At 39.6% G+C, this 13,212-nt stretch overlaps 1 protein-coding gene across 1 annotated transcript in view; it reads right to left on the reverse strand.

The window, feature by feature from the left end:
* Positions 1–4,111: 4,111 nt before the first annotated feature.
* The window catches only part of L2HGDH (L-2-hydroxyglutarate dehydrogenase), a 69,072-nt gene continuing 59,971 nt past the window's right edge, over positions 4,112–13,212 (reverse strand). The window contains exons 10-11 of the mRNA XM_025392557.1: positions 5,599–5,811; positions 4,112–4,702 (exon numbers count right to left, since the gene is read on the reverse strand). Of these exons, the coding sequence (XP_025248342.1) occupies positions 5,616–5,811 (196 nt within the window). The 3' untranslated portion in view covers positions 4,112–4,702; positions 5,599–5,615. The remainder of the gene's footprint in view (positions 4,703–5,598; positions 5,812–13,212) is intronic.

The following is a 13,212-nucleotide window of genomic DNA, read 5'->3' on the forward strand; positions in this document are numbered from 1 at the left end:
AGAAAACTTACCAAGTAATTCTGGAGACAATTCAAAAATAAAAGTATATTCAAAAATTCACTACCAACCACAAAATTCTAACATGCAAAGCAGAAGCAAAAACATCTTTATATCCCTAAATTCCAAAGCACAAAGTTGGATGTCAGAAGACAACATTTTCCTATTGGCCTGTAACATAACCAACATGCTTGTTTCTGAGTATTTAGAAGGATCCAGGAGGTCCCAGCTGGAATGATTGATCAAGAATCTAAGAAAGGCTGGGCGCAGTGGCTCATGCCTATAATCCCAGCATGCTGGGAGGCCAAAGCAAGTGGATCCCCTGAGGTCAGGAGTTCGAGACCAGCCTGGCCAACATGGTGAAGCCCCGTTTCTACTAAAAATACTAAAATTAGCCGGGCATGGTGGTGTGTCACTGTAGTTCCAACTACTTGGGAGGCTGAGGCAGGAGAATCACTTGAACCCGGGAGGCAGAGGCTGTAGTGAACTGAGATCATGCCACTGCACTCCAGCCTGGGCAACAGAGTGAGATTCCGTCTCAAAAAGAAAAAAAAAGGAAAAAAAAAAAAGCGTCTAAGAAAAACATAGGCAAAGGTTAAGGATCTAGGCATTCTGGGAAAGAGCAATTAGTACGTGGCGCACGTGACTTGGGAAGCTACTCAGAGACCAAAACAACAACAAAAACCCATACAAACAAAAGAATCTGCTATTATTATAAACTGGTATCACAGCCAGGTGTGGCAACCCATGCCTATAATCTCAGCACGTTGGGAGGTCAAGGCAAGAAGACTGCTTGAGGCCAGGAGTCCCAGACCATCCTGGGCAAAATAGTGAAACCTGTCTCTCAAAAAAAAAAAAATTACCTGGGCCTGGAGATGCACACCTATAGTTTCAGCTATTCAGGAGACTAAAGCAGGAAGACTACCTGAGCCCACGATGTTAAGGCTACAGTGAGCTATGATCATGCCACTACACTCCAGCCTGGGTCCTGGGTGACAGAGTGAGACTCTGTCTTAAAAATTAAAAAATAAAAAGGCCGGGCGTGGTGGCTCACGTTTGTAATCCCAACTTTGGGAGGCCAAGGCGGGTGGATCACTTGAGGTCAGGAGTTCGAGACCAGCCTGGCCAACATGGTGAAACCCCATCTCTACCAAAAATATAAAAAATTAGCTGGGTGTGGTGGCATGTGCCTGTAATCCTAGCTACTCAGGAGGCTGAGGCAGGAGAATCGCTTGAACCTAGGAGGCGGAGGTTGTAGTGAGCCAAGATATAGTGCCATTGCACTCCAGCCTGGGCAACAAAGCAAGACCCTGTCGAGGGAAAGGAGAGGGAAAGGAGGGGGAAAGGAGGGGGAAAGGAGGGGGAAAGGAGAGGGAAGGGGAGACAAAAATTAAAAAATAAACTGATACCCCTAAAAGACATCTCTTATATTCCCAGTGGACAAATTTAAGGAAAATTAAATCTGAAAGGTGTTTAAAAAAAAAAAAAACACTGCTGTAGCCATTTCATTCTGCTTCACAGCAACCAAGTTAAAAGAGGTTTTTCTAAAGATACAGTTTTAAGCAGAAGTTGGCTAAAATTCAAAGTTCTCTAGTGAGAGAGGTCCCTCTGTTACCACTGTCCCTCAGGTCTTTCCTAATATTCAAAGTTGGGCTTCCTGAGCAACCCAAGACCTGCCATCTCTTGCCATATCTAAAAGGTAAATTTTCTCATTTTATCCCAGGGACAAAAGAAACTTAAGATAACTTTAATGTGAGACCCTTCCCATAAGCAGAAAATAAAAGCAATTAACAACAACAACAACAAAGACCTACAGTATTTTCTAGGATTTGAGGCCAGAAAAGTAGAGTTGGTTGGTATCAACACAGTTCTTCCCTTCAGGGCTTTAGGGTTTATTTCCATTCTTAAACTCTTTAATGAGTACAAACTATTTGAAAACATCTCGAGGCAGATTTTGCTTTCCCAACCATTTCATCCTGTCCTTCTACCTTAAGCCCTGATGAAGAGATTTCAAAAACTCCCTTTGAGTGTATTAGAAAAGCTTAGTAACTGACTTTACGACTACAACTCAAAAATGTTTACAAGATCTTTAGATAACAGTGTATGTGCAGAAAGATGAGGAAACCTCTGACCAAGAAGTCTAGACACAGATCAAGTGCCCAGGAGGGCAGAGCCAGTCCTTAAATACAGACACCATGCCTCCTGTGTTTACAGGGATAGCTCATAGTTACAGCCATCAGGGTTGGATTGCCTCCGAAAGCAGGTCCTACAAACTCCCAAAGGACAGGGCCTGGCAGTATACCCCACTCTCACCACCATCCTATGAAGAAAGTTCTAAGAGTTAAGGTTATCCCACAGGTTACCAGGTAGATTTCCAAATGGCCTCAGGGAAAGTGGAATTCTGCCAACAGTAAAGGCAACTCCTCAAACAGTGCCAACGCTGAGAGGATCAAGGGAAGGACTTTGATATGCACATATATGCATGGATAAAAGAGTTAAGCTATGTAACATGAAACACCAAAAATATACTGGCTGGTACATCAAGAGTTTCTCACAAACACTCTGAAGTTAAAATCTAAAATGCTCCATTTTTTACCCAAAATATAAACTACTCAACCTCATTTTGTGTTATATACTAACACAGAAATGAGTTTTTTAAAAAGGTTGGCTGCTATCCTAAAGCAAACAGTTTATGTTTTACACATAAAAAATTTATTTGCATAAAAGTCTTTATGGAACTAAAAAATATGTTCTCTACAACACCAAGGATCATTAAAATATTTTAAATATTAATATACATTTCTTCTGTCAGAAATAATAAAACTTTATTATATCAGTATTAAACAACAAAATCCTGTTGACATACATATAAAATGTTTTACAAACAGAATAACCTACATATTCAAAACACTTTCAACAAATTTTTCACTTTTATTTTTTGGGGTATTGTACAGACTCGAATGGATTGAGGATTGCTTTAATTAGGACAATCATTTTTTGTAATTCCAGTCTTTACAACTTAGTATGTATGCAATCGTACTGTTGATGAAATAGAAAATGATAATGTTTTCCATCTCTTAGTAATCTTGTAATGGAACAGAAAACTATGGTGTGTTTGCATTTCTTGCAGGAATAGCTGTTATAAAGAAACATTAGGGCTTGCTTCTTCTGTCATTGATATCTGAATGCTTTTAATATGCTCATCCCAAGTGTTGAATAATGGCCTACTCTGTTTACCTGGGATGTGCTACTTCTTGAACACAAGCTGATGATGTGTAGCCTTTCACATTAATGGATGAGGTAGCTCAACCAATGTAATCATCAATGCTTGAAGTGAGGGGAAAAGGAAGAAAACAGAAGCATTTTTCCTATCAACCAAAATGCACATCCTTCTCACCCATCCATCATACAGCTTTGGAGAGCTAAGAGGAAAGAAGACATACAGACTAGAAGATGATTCCTGACAGAGCAAATGAGAGACAATGGATGAAAACGCCTCACTTAAATGTGGTTCAGTACTCAAAATTCTGCAGTCAGGTCGTCACATTTTCATTTACATTTCTATTTTCTAACTTTCTAAATTACAAGAATTATTTCAACAGATACCACAGAACACATATATACAGGATATAGTACAGCACTGGGCATCAACTTAAAATACTCATGAGGTACACATGAATGTAAGGCACTTTCGCGGTTTACAAAAGTGAATGCCTCAAAGTTAGATATTTATCAAAAATGGAAAAATATCCCTACACAACTTTATAGGAGCCCTGAAAAATCAAGTAGGTATGAATCATTAGCAGTCTTGGCCAACATTTTGAGAGTCTTAGTGTGACTAAAGATCAGAGATATAATATATAAATAAACTTAAAATTAGAGTTCTATACATCAGTGTCAGGATTCTAAAACTGCTCTCATAAAAATCTATCTCTTCTAAGTTATTTCAGTTCTCAGCCACAGAGACTGAAGAGCAAGACAACTACTCAGTGTACCACTGTTTACATTTCATAATGATACCATACCACATCAGTTATAAAGAGACTGAAAATAATAAAGGTTTTGAGTTTGTTTTGTTATTTCTGACAAATATTATAACTAAGATAGAAACTTATTCAAACTACTCAAAAATGTAAATTTTATCTATTTTCTTGAAATCATGAATTTTTAATTTCTAAATACAAATATTGTTGCTCTAAATAATGTGAGTTTTGTGACTCTTCGAAATTAAAAGAATGCAACCTACAATATGATGTATTTCCTTGTCTGTGAGAGACCAAACGAGCTTAGGTAGTATAATGCTAAAAAACTGATTTAAGGAAATAACCCATTTTTATGCCATCGTTCTCCAAAATTCTTGAAAAGCTAAATCTTCTCTAGGTCATAGTTGGTAAGGACAGGTCATTAACAAAGTCAGGGATTCAGGGCTGGGTGCAGTGGCTCACACCTGTAATCCCAGCACTTTGAGGCTGAGGCGGGTGGATCACCTGAGGTCAGGAATTCAAGTCCACCCTGGCCAACATGGCAAAACCCCATCTTTACTAAAAATACAAAAAAATTAGCCAGGCATGGTGGTGGGCACCTGTAATCCCAGCTACTCGGGAGGCTGAGGTAGGAGAATCGCTTGAACCTGGGAGGCAGTGGTTGCAGTGAGCCAAGATTTCACCATTGCACTCAAGCCTGGGCAACAAGAGTGAAACTCCATCTAAAAAAAAAAAAAAAAAGTCAGGGATCCAGGACAGATAAAACTGTATCTTGCCTCTTCATTCACAAAGTAAATAAGCGTGGAATTTATATTTTGTTGTTGTTTTTATTTTTTGAGTCAGGGACTGACTTTGTTGCCCAGGCTGAGGTATAGTGGCACGAACAGACCTCACGGTAGTCTTGACCTCCCGGGCTCAAGTGATCCTCCTGCCTCAGCCCCTCAAGTAGCTGGGACTACAGGCACACACCATCATGTCCAGCTAATTTTTTTATTTTTTGTAGAGATGGGGTTTCATTCACCATGTTGCTTAGGCTGGATTTTTTTTTTTTTTTTTTTTTTTGAGACAAGATCTTGCTCTATCATCCAGCCTGGAATGCAGTGTCATGAACATAGCTCACTGGAGCCTGGACCTCCTGGGTTCAAGTGATCCTCTCACCTCAGCCTACTATGTAGCTGGAACTACAGAGGCACCACACCCAGCTATTTTGTAGAAACAGCGTTTTGCCATGTTGCCCAGGCTGGTCTCAAACTCCTAGGCTACAATCTACCTGCCTTGGCCTCTCAAAGTGCTGGCCACGGTCCCAAGCCTAACATTTTGAAAATTATTATTATGTTTTCTCTTGCTCTGTCACCCAGGCTGGAGGGCCAGCTCACTGCAACCTCTGCCTCTTTGGTTCAAGTGATTCTCCTGCCTCAGCCTCTCGAGTAGCTGGGATTACAGGCATGTGCCACCATGCCCAGCTAATTTTTGTAGAAAATTATTATTTCTATGTTATATCATTTTAACAATTCAGTGGTTATCTTTGACCTAAAAATGAAATTTTAAAAACCATTTTTTAAATTAAAGAATGCAATTAGTACATTCTTGTTGCTGACATGGAGATTACAGTGCATACCTAGCTCCTTTCATTATTTACAATTCAAATCTTTGTTGTACTTCATCTGCAATCATTCCAGAAATTGCAAGGGAAGAAGTAGCAGCAGGGGAAGGTGCATTTCTCACATGAAGAACACGATTTCCAATATTCCCAACTCCTGCATCAAATACAAAATCTTCTACCAGATTTCCATCTCTATCCAGGGCTTGGGCTCTTACTCCAGCTGGGCCCCTGCAAAAGTGAAAGATGGGAGTCAGCTGACTCAAAGACATAGGATACTTTACACGTCAGTGTTTCCAAAGAGTCTTAAAGCAATATTCTTCTAAATGCACAATTACATGGAAACCTAATGAGCTTATGTTTAACCAAAGGCTGTCAGTTGTAGCCTGTCAAACCTATATTGTTAACTTAGAGCCTAAAACCTATTATATAACAATAGTATAATAAATGCTCATCAAAGAAATACATAAAAACAAGTAAGTTACTTATCAATGTCTCCTCTTTCCAAAGGTAGTAGGTAAATCCACACTTAACTAGAACAGGTATATTTTTATTTAAATTTATAGAATGAATTTATTATAAAAATCCATCAATGGCTACAACGAGCCTCATCTGAGTAATACAAATCAATGAAAGCAGAGGTTATGTGTCAGTTGCATTCCTGTATCCTATTCTACTTATTTTTGTATTTTTAAAATTCACACGATTAAAGTTATGGACAGAAATATTTGCAAATGGCAACAAGTTCTTGTTTTGCAGTTTGTTTTTAACAGTTTACTCTTCAATATCAGGATCATCTTCAATTTAAAAAGATGATAGGAAAAGCATAAAAATGAAGTAATTTAGCAGCATATTAATAAAATGAGAATTTTTTTTTTTTTAAATTGAGATAGAGTGTTGATCTGTTGCTCAGGTTGTGTACACAACCTCGCCTGGCTAATTAAAATTTTTTTTTTTTGTAGAGACGAGGTCTCACTATGTCACCCAGGCTGGTCTCAAACTCCTGGCCTCAAGTGATCCTCCCACATTAGCCTCCCAAAATGCCAGGATTATAGGTGTGAACAACTGTAAAGACACTGATGGTCTTTATTACTTAAAATTCTATTTTATAACATTTGAGCTCACAGATTTTTGTTGTTTTTTAAAACAGTTAAAATTTACAGATGAAATTTGAATCCAATGTTTTTGAACTACAAAAAAGCACCTCTTATGAAACTTGTCCAAGGAAGCCCAGTGTGAAAAATTCTATCTTATACACACCAGCAAGTACTTGCAGAAGATGCAAAGAACACTATGAGGGCACTGCCCTCTAAGACTTCAGCTGGCTGAAGAGAGATAATAGTAATAGCTATTATTTAGTAAGTGCTTACTCTGTGCTAGGAATTACCTCATTTAATCCTCAAAACAACTGACACAGTTTATATTTAACAGCAAAGAAACAAAGAGAGATTAAGTAACTTGCCTGAAATCACAGAGCTATACTACTCATTCTTAAGAGAGGTAAATAAGAATTATAACACTAAGAGTGAAAGGTTGTATGATAAAGATAAGTGATCTTCCCTATAGAATCCTGCAGGGAATCTGGACAGATTTTTCAGCTGTAAGAATTTCCGAGTAAGAATCAGATATGGGAGCAGGCGGAGCAAGATGGTGGAACAGAAGCCTACAAACATTGGTTCCCCTGTTAGAACACCAAATTTTTAACTATCTGCACACAGCAAAGCACCATCACAAGAACCAAAAACCAGGTAAGCAATCACAGTGGCTAGTTTTGACTTCATATCATTGAAAGAGGCATTGAGGAGGGCAGAAAAGATGGTCTTGCATCACCAATGCCACCCCTTCCTCACCCCCTAGCAGCGGCCATGCGGTGTGGAGAGAGAACCTATGCACTTGGGAAAGGGAGGGCACAGTGGCTGGGAGCCTTTACATTGAATTTAGTGCTGCCCTGTCACAGTGGAGAATAAAGCCGTGCTGGGCTCAGCCAGCGCCAGCACATGGAGGGAGCATTTGGACCCGCCCTAGCTAGACAGAAAGCATCCATCCCAGTGGCCAGAACTTGAGTTTCCCTGCAAGCCTCACCACCATGGGCTGAAATACTCTGGGGTCCTAATCTTGAAAGACAGTCTAGGGCACAAGGACTCCAATTCCTAGGCTACTAGCACTAGGCTGGGCTTATAGTAATTGGACTAGGGTAGCATGTGATCTAGGGAGATACCAGCTGGCATAGCTAAAGGAGTGCTTGCATCACCTATGCCCCAAACCAAGGCAGCTGCAATAGAAGTGACTCCTTTCTTCTGCTTAAGGAGCAAAGAGCAAAGAGTAAAAAGGACTGTCTTACATCTTGGATTCCAGCTCAGCCACAGTAGGATACGGCACTGGGCAGAGTTGTGAGGCCCGCATTATAGGCCCTAGGTCCTGAACAACATTTTTTTTTTTTCGAGACAGCATCTCGCTCTGTCACCCAGGCTGGAGTGCAGTGGGTTCACCTCCTGGGTTCACGCCATTCTCCTGCCTTAGCCTCCTGAGTAGCTGGGACTACAGGCGCCTGCCATCACGCCCAGCTAATTTTTTTTTTTTGTATTTTTAGTAGAGACAGGGTTTCACCGTGTTAGCCAGGATGGTCTCGATCTCCTGACCTCGTGATCCACCCGCCTCGGCCTCCCAAAGTGCTGGGATTACAGGCGTGAGCCACTGCGCCCAGCTGCTCCTGAACAGCATTTCTATACCCACCCTGGGCCAAAAGGGAACCTACTGCTTTGGAGGGAAAAACCCAGTCCTCGCAGGATACATCACCTGCTGACTAAAGAGCCCTTGGGCCCTGAATAACCAGCAGTGATAACCAAGGAGTGTGTCATGGGCCTTGGATGAGACTCTGAGATGTGCTGGTTTCAGGTGTGACCCAGCACATTCCCAGCTGTGGTGGCTACAGTGACAGACTCCTTCTATTTGAGAAAAGCAGAGAGAAAAGTAAAGGGGACTTTGTCTTACACCTTAGGTACCAGCTCAGCCACGGTGAGGTAGAGCAACAAGCAGGTTCTTGGGGTCCCCAAGTCAAGGCTTACACTCTTTTTTTTTGTTTTTTGTTTTTGTTGTTGTTGTTGTTGTTTGAGACGGAGTCTCACTCGGTCGCCCAGGCTGGAGTGAAGTGGTGTGACCTCAGTTCACCACAACGTCTACCTCCTGGGTTCAAGCGATTCTCCTGCTTCAGCCTTCCAAGTAGCTGGGATTACAAGCACACTCCACCACACCCAGCTAATTTTTGTATTTTTAGTAGAGATAAGGTTTCGCCATGTTGGCCAGGCTGGTCTCGAACTCCTGACCTCAGGTGATCCGCCCATCTTGGCCTTCCAAAGTGTTGGGATTACAGGCGTGAGCCACCGTGTCCGGCCCAGGCCTACACTCTTGAACAGCATTTCTAGAACTACCCTGGGCCAGAGGGAGCCCACTGCCCTGAAGGGTAAGTCCCAGGCCAGGCAGCTTTCACCACAAGCTGATGGAAGAGCCCTTGGGCTTTAAGTGAATATTGGTGGTGGCCTGGCAGAAACCCTGTGGACCAAAGGTGGTGGCAGCCACAGGGAGTGGCCCCTCTGCCTGTGGAAAGGGGAGGGAAGAGTGAGAAGAACTTTGTATTGTGGTGTGAGTGGTAGTTATCCATAGTAGAACAGAACATCAGGTAAACTACTAAGATATTTGACCCTAATCTCTGGCTTCCCGACAGCATCTCTGGACATGCCTGGGGCCTGAGGAAGCTTACTGCCCTGAAGGGAAGGGCCCTGGGCAAAAGCCAGTGCTGGGCTGGCTTCAGGTCTGACCCAGTGCACTCCCAGTGGTGTGGCCACAGGAGTGCTTGCATCACCATAACCCCAGTTCCAGGGGGTTTAGCACAGAGAGAAAGAGACTCCATTTATTTGGGAGGAAGTAAGGGAAAAGAACAAGAGTCTCTGCATGGTGATCCAGAGAATTCTTCTGGATCTTATCCAAGACCACTAAGGTGGTACCTCTACATGTCTACAAAAAACACAGTGTTATTGGGCTTGTGACCCAAGTTCCTTTGACTACCTGGAAAGCATTCCCAAGAAGGACAGGCATAAACAAGCTCAGACTGTGAAGACTACAACGAGTACCCAACTCTTGAATGCCCAGACACCAAAGAACATCTACTAGCATCAACACCATCCAGGAATGTATAACCTCCTCAGATAAACTAAATAAAGCACCAGAGACCAATCCTGGAGAAACAGAGATATATGACCTTTCTGACAGATAATTCAAAATAGCTGTTTTGAAGAAACTCAAAGAAATTCAAGACAATACAAAAGGAATTCATAATTCTTTCAGATGAATTTAACAAAGGGATTGAAATAATTAAAAAGAAACAAATTCTAGAAATGAAAAATGCAACTGACATGCTGACGAATGTATGAGTCTCAATAGCAGAACTGATCAGGCAGAAGAATTTGTGAGCTGAAAGACAGCCTATCTGAAAATACATAGTCAGATGAGACAAAAGAAAAAAGAATAAAAAACAATGAAGCATGCCCACAAGATCTAGAACCCATTCTCAAAAGGGTAAATCTAAGAGTTATTGGCCTAAAAGAGGAAGTACAGAAACATATAGCGGTAAAAAGTTTATTCAAAGGGATTATAACAGAGAACTTCCCAAACCTAGAAAAAGATATCAACATTTGAGTACAAGAAGATTATAGAACCCCAAGTGCATTTAATCCAGAGAAGACTACCTCAAGCCATTTAATAATCAAACTCCCAAAGGTCAAGGATAAAGAAAGAATTCTAAAAGCAGCAAGAAAAAAGAAACAAATAATATACAATGGCACTCCAATACGTCTGGCAGCAGACTTTTCAGTGGAAACCTTACAGATCAAGAGAGAGTGGCATGACATGTTTACAGTGCTGAAGGAAAAAATGCTTTTACTCTAAAATAGTATATCCAGTGAAAATATCTTTGAAGCGTGAAGGAGAAATACTTTCCCAAACAATAGCTGAGGGATTTCATCAACACTAGATATGTCCTACAAGAAATACTAAAAAGAGTTCTTCAATCTGAAAGAAAAGGATGTTAATGAGCAAGAAGAAATCATATAAAGGTACAAAACTTCCTGGTAACAGCAAGCACACAAAAAAACACAGGATAGTATAACACTGTAATTGTGGTGTGTAAACTTCTCATCTTACGTAGAAAGACTAAATGATGAATCAATCAAATAAAATAACTACAACAACTTTTCAAGACATGGACAGTGAAACAACAAAAAATTTAAAAGCTAAGGAACAAAGTTAAAGTGTAGAGTTTTTATTAGTTTTCTTTCTGTGTGTTTGTTTGCATATGCAATCAGTATTAAGTTGTCATCAGTTTAAAATAGTGGGTTATAAGACAGTATTTGCAAGCCTCATGGTAACCTCAAATAGAAAAACATACAATGGATACCAAAAAATTAAATAAATAGAAAGAAATTAAAGCATACCATCAGAGAAAAATCACCTTCATTAAAAGGAAGATAGGAAGAAAGCAAAGAAGGAATTGAAGACTGTAAAGCCACCAGAAAACAAATAACAAAATGGCAGGAGTAAGTCCTTACTTATCAATAATAACACTGAAAGTAAATAGACTAAACTCTGCACTCAAAAGACATAGAGTAGCTGAATGAATGAAAAAACAAGACCCAATGATCTGTTGCCTAAAAGAAACACACCTCACCTATAAAGATATACACAGATTAAAAATAAAGGGATAGAAAAAGATACTTCATAACAATGGAAATGAAAAAAGAGCAGGAATAGCTAGAATAGCTATACTGATATCAGACAAAATAGATTGCAAGACAAAAACTGTAAGAAGAGACAAAGAAGATTATAATATAATGATAAAGGAGTCAATTCAGCAAGAGGACATAACGATTGCACATATATATGCACCCAACACTGGAGTACCCAGCTATATAAAGCAAATATTATTACAGCTAAAGAGATAGACCCCAATATAGTAATTGCTGGAGATTTCAACACCCCACTTTCAGTGTTGGACAGATCTCCCAGACAGAACCTCGACAAAGAAATGTCAGACTTAATCTACACTACAGAACAAATAGACCTAATAGATATTTACAGAACATTTCATCCAATGGCTGCAGAATACACATTTTTCTCCTCAGCACATGGATCACTCTCAGGGACAGACCATATGTTAGGTCATAAAACAAGTCTTAAAACATTCAAAAAATTTGGAATAATATCAAGCATCTTCTCTGACCACAATGGAATAAAACTACAAATCAATCACAAGAGGAATTTTGGAAACTATATAAACACATAGAAATTAAACAATATGGTCCTGAATGGGATCACATCAAGTTAAAAAGCTTTTGCACAGCAAAGGAAACAATCAACAAAGTGAACCGACAACCCACAGAATGGGAGAAAATATTTGCAAACTACTTATCTGACAAGGGATTAATAACTAGAATATATAAGAAGCTCAAACAACTCTATAGGAAAAAAAATTTAATAATCCAATTTTAAAATGGGCAAAATATCTGAATAGACATTTCTCAAAAGAAGACATACCAATGGCAAACAGGCATATGAAAAGGTGCTCAACATCACTGATCATCAGAGAAATGCAAATCAAAACTACAATGAGATATCATCTCACCTCAGTTAAAATGGCTTTTATTCAAAAGACAGGCAATAACTAATGCTGGTGAAGATACAGAGAAATGGGAACCTTCATACACTGTTGATGGGGATGTAAATTAGTACAACCACTATGGCGAATAGTTTGGAGGTTCCTCAAAAAGCTGAAAATAGAGTTATATGATCCAGCAATCCTACTGCTGGATATATACCCAAAAGAAAGGAAATGAGTATATCAAAGAGATATCTGAATTTCCATGTTTACTACAGCAGTATTCACAATAGCCAAGGTTTGGAAGCAACCTAGGTGTCCATCAACAGATGAATGAATACATAAAATGTGGTACCTATACACAATGGAGTACTATTCAGCCACAAAAGAGAATGAGATCCTGCCATTTGCATTAACATGGAGGTCATTATGTTAAGTGAAATAAGCCAGGCACAGAAAGACAAATATCATCTGTTCATGCTTATTAGTGGGATCCAAAAATCAAAACAATTGAACACATAGAGTATAAGACAGCAGGATTGTTACCAGAGGCTGCAAAAGGTAGTGTGGAGTGGGGTTTTACAGCGGAGGTGGGGATGGTTAATGGATACCTCCTCCCAAAAATAGAAACAATGAAATGAATAAGACCTAGTATTTGATAGCACAACAGCGAGACTATAGTCAATAATTTAATTGTACATTTAAAAATAACTAAGAGTGTAATTGAATTGTTTATAAGACAAAGGATAAATGCTTGAAGGAATGAACAACCAATTTTCCATGATGTGATTTACATGCCTGTACCAAAATATCCCATGTACCCCATAAATATATATACCTACTAGGCACCCATTAAAACAAACAAACAAACAAACAAACAAAAAACTTAAAGAATCAGATATACCACATAGAACACAAAAAGAAGGGACAGAACTGAAAGCTGAAACTTTTTGGGGTAGAGATGCATATGTGTATCAGCTGGTATG

Source organism: Theropithecus gelada, chromosome 7b, assembly GCF_003255815.1.
Source record: "Theropithecus gelada isolate Dixy chromosome 7b, Tgel_1.0, whole genome shotgun sequence".
Lineage (NCBI taxonomy): Eukaryota > Metazoa > Chordata > Mammalia > Primates > Cercopithecidae > Theropithecus > Theropithecus gelada.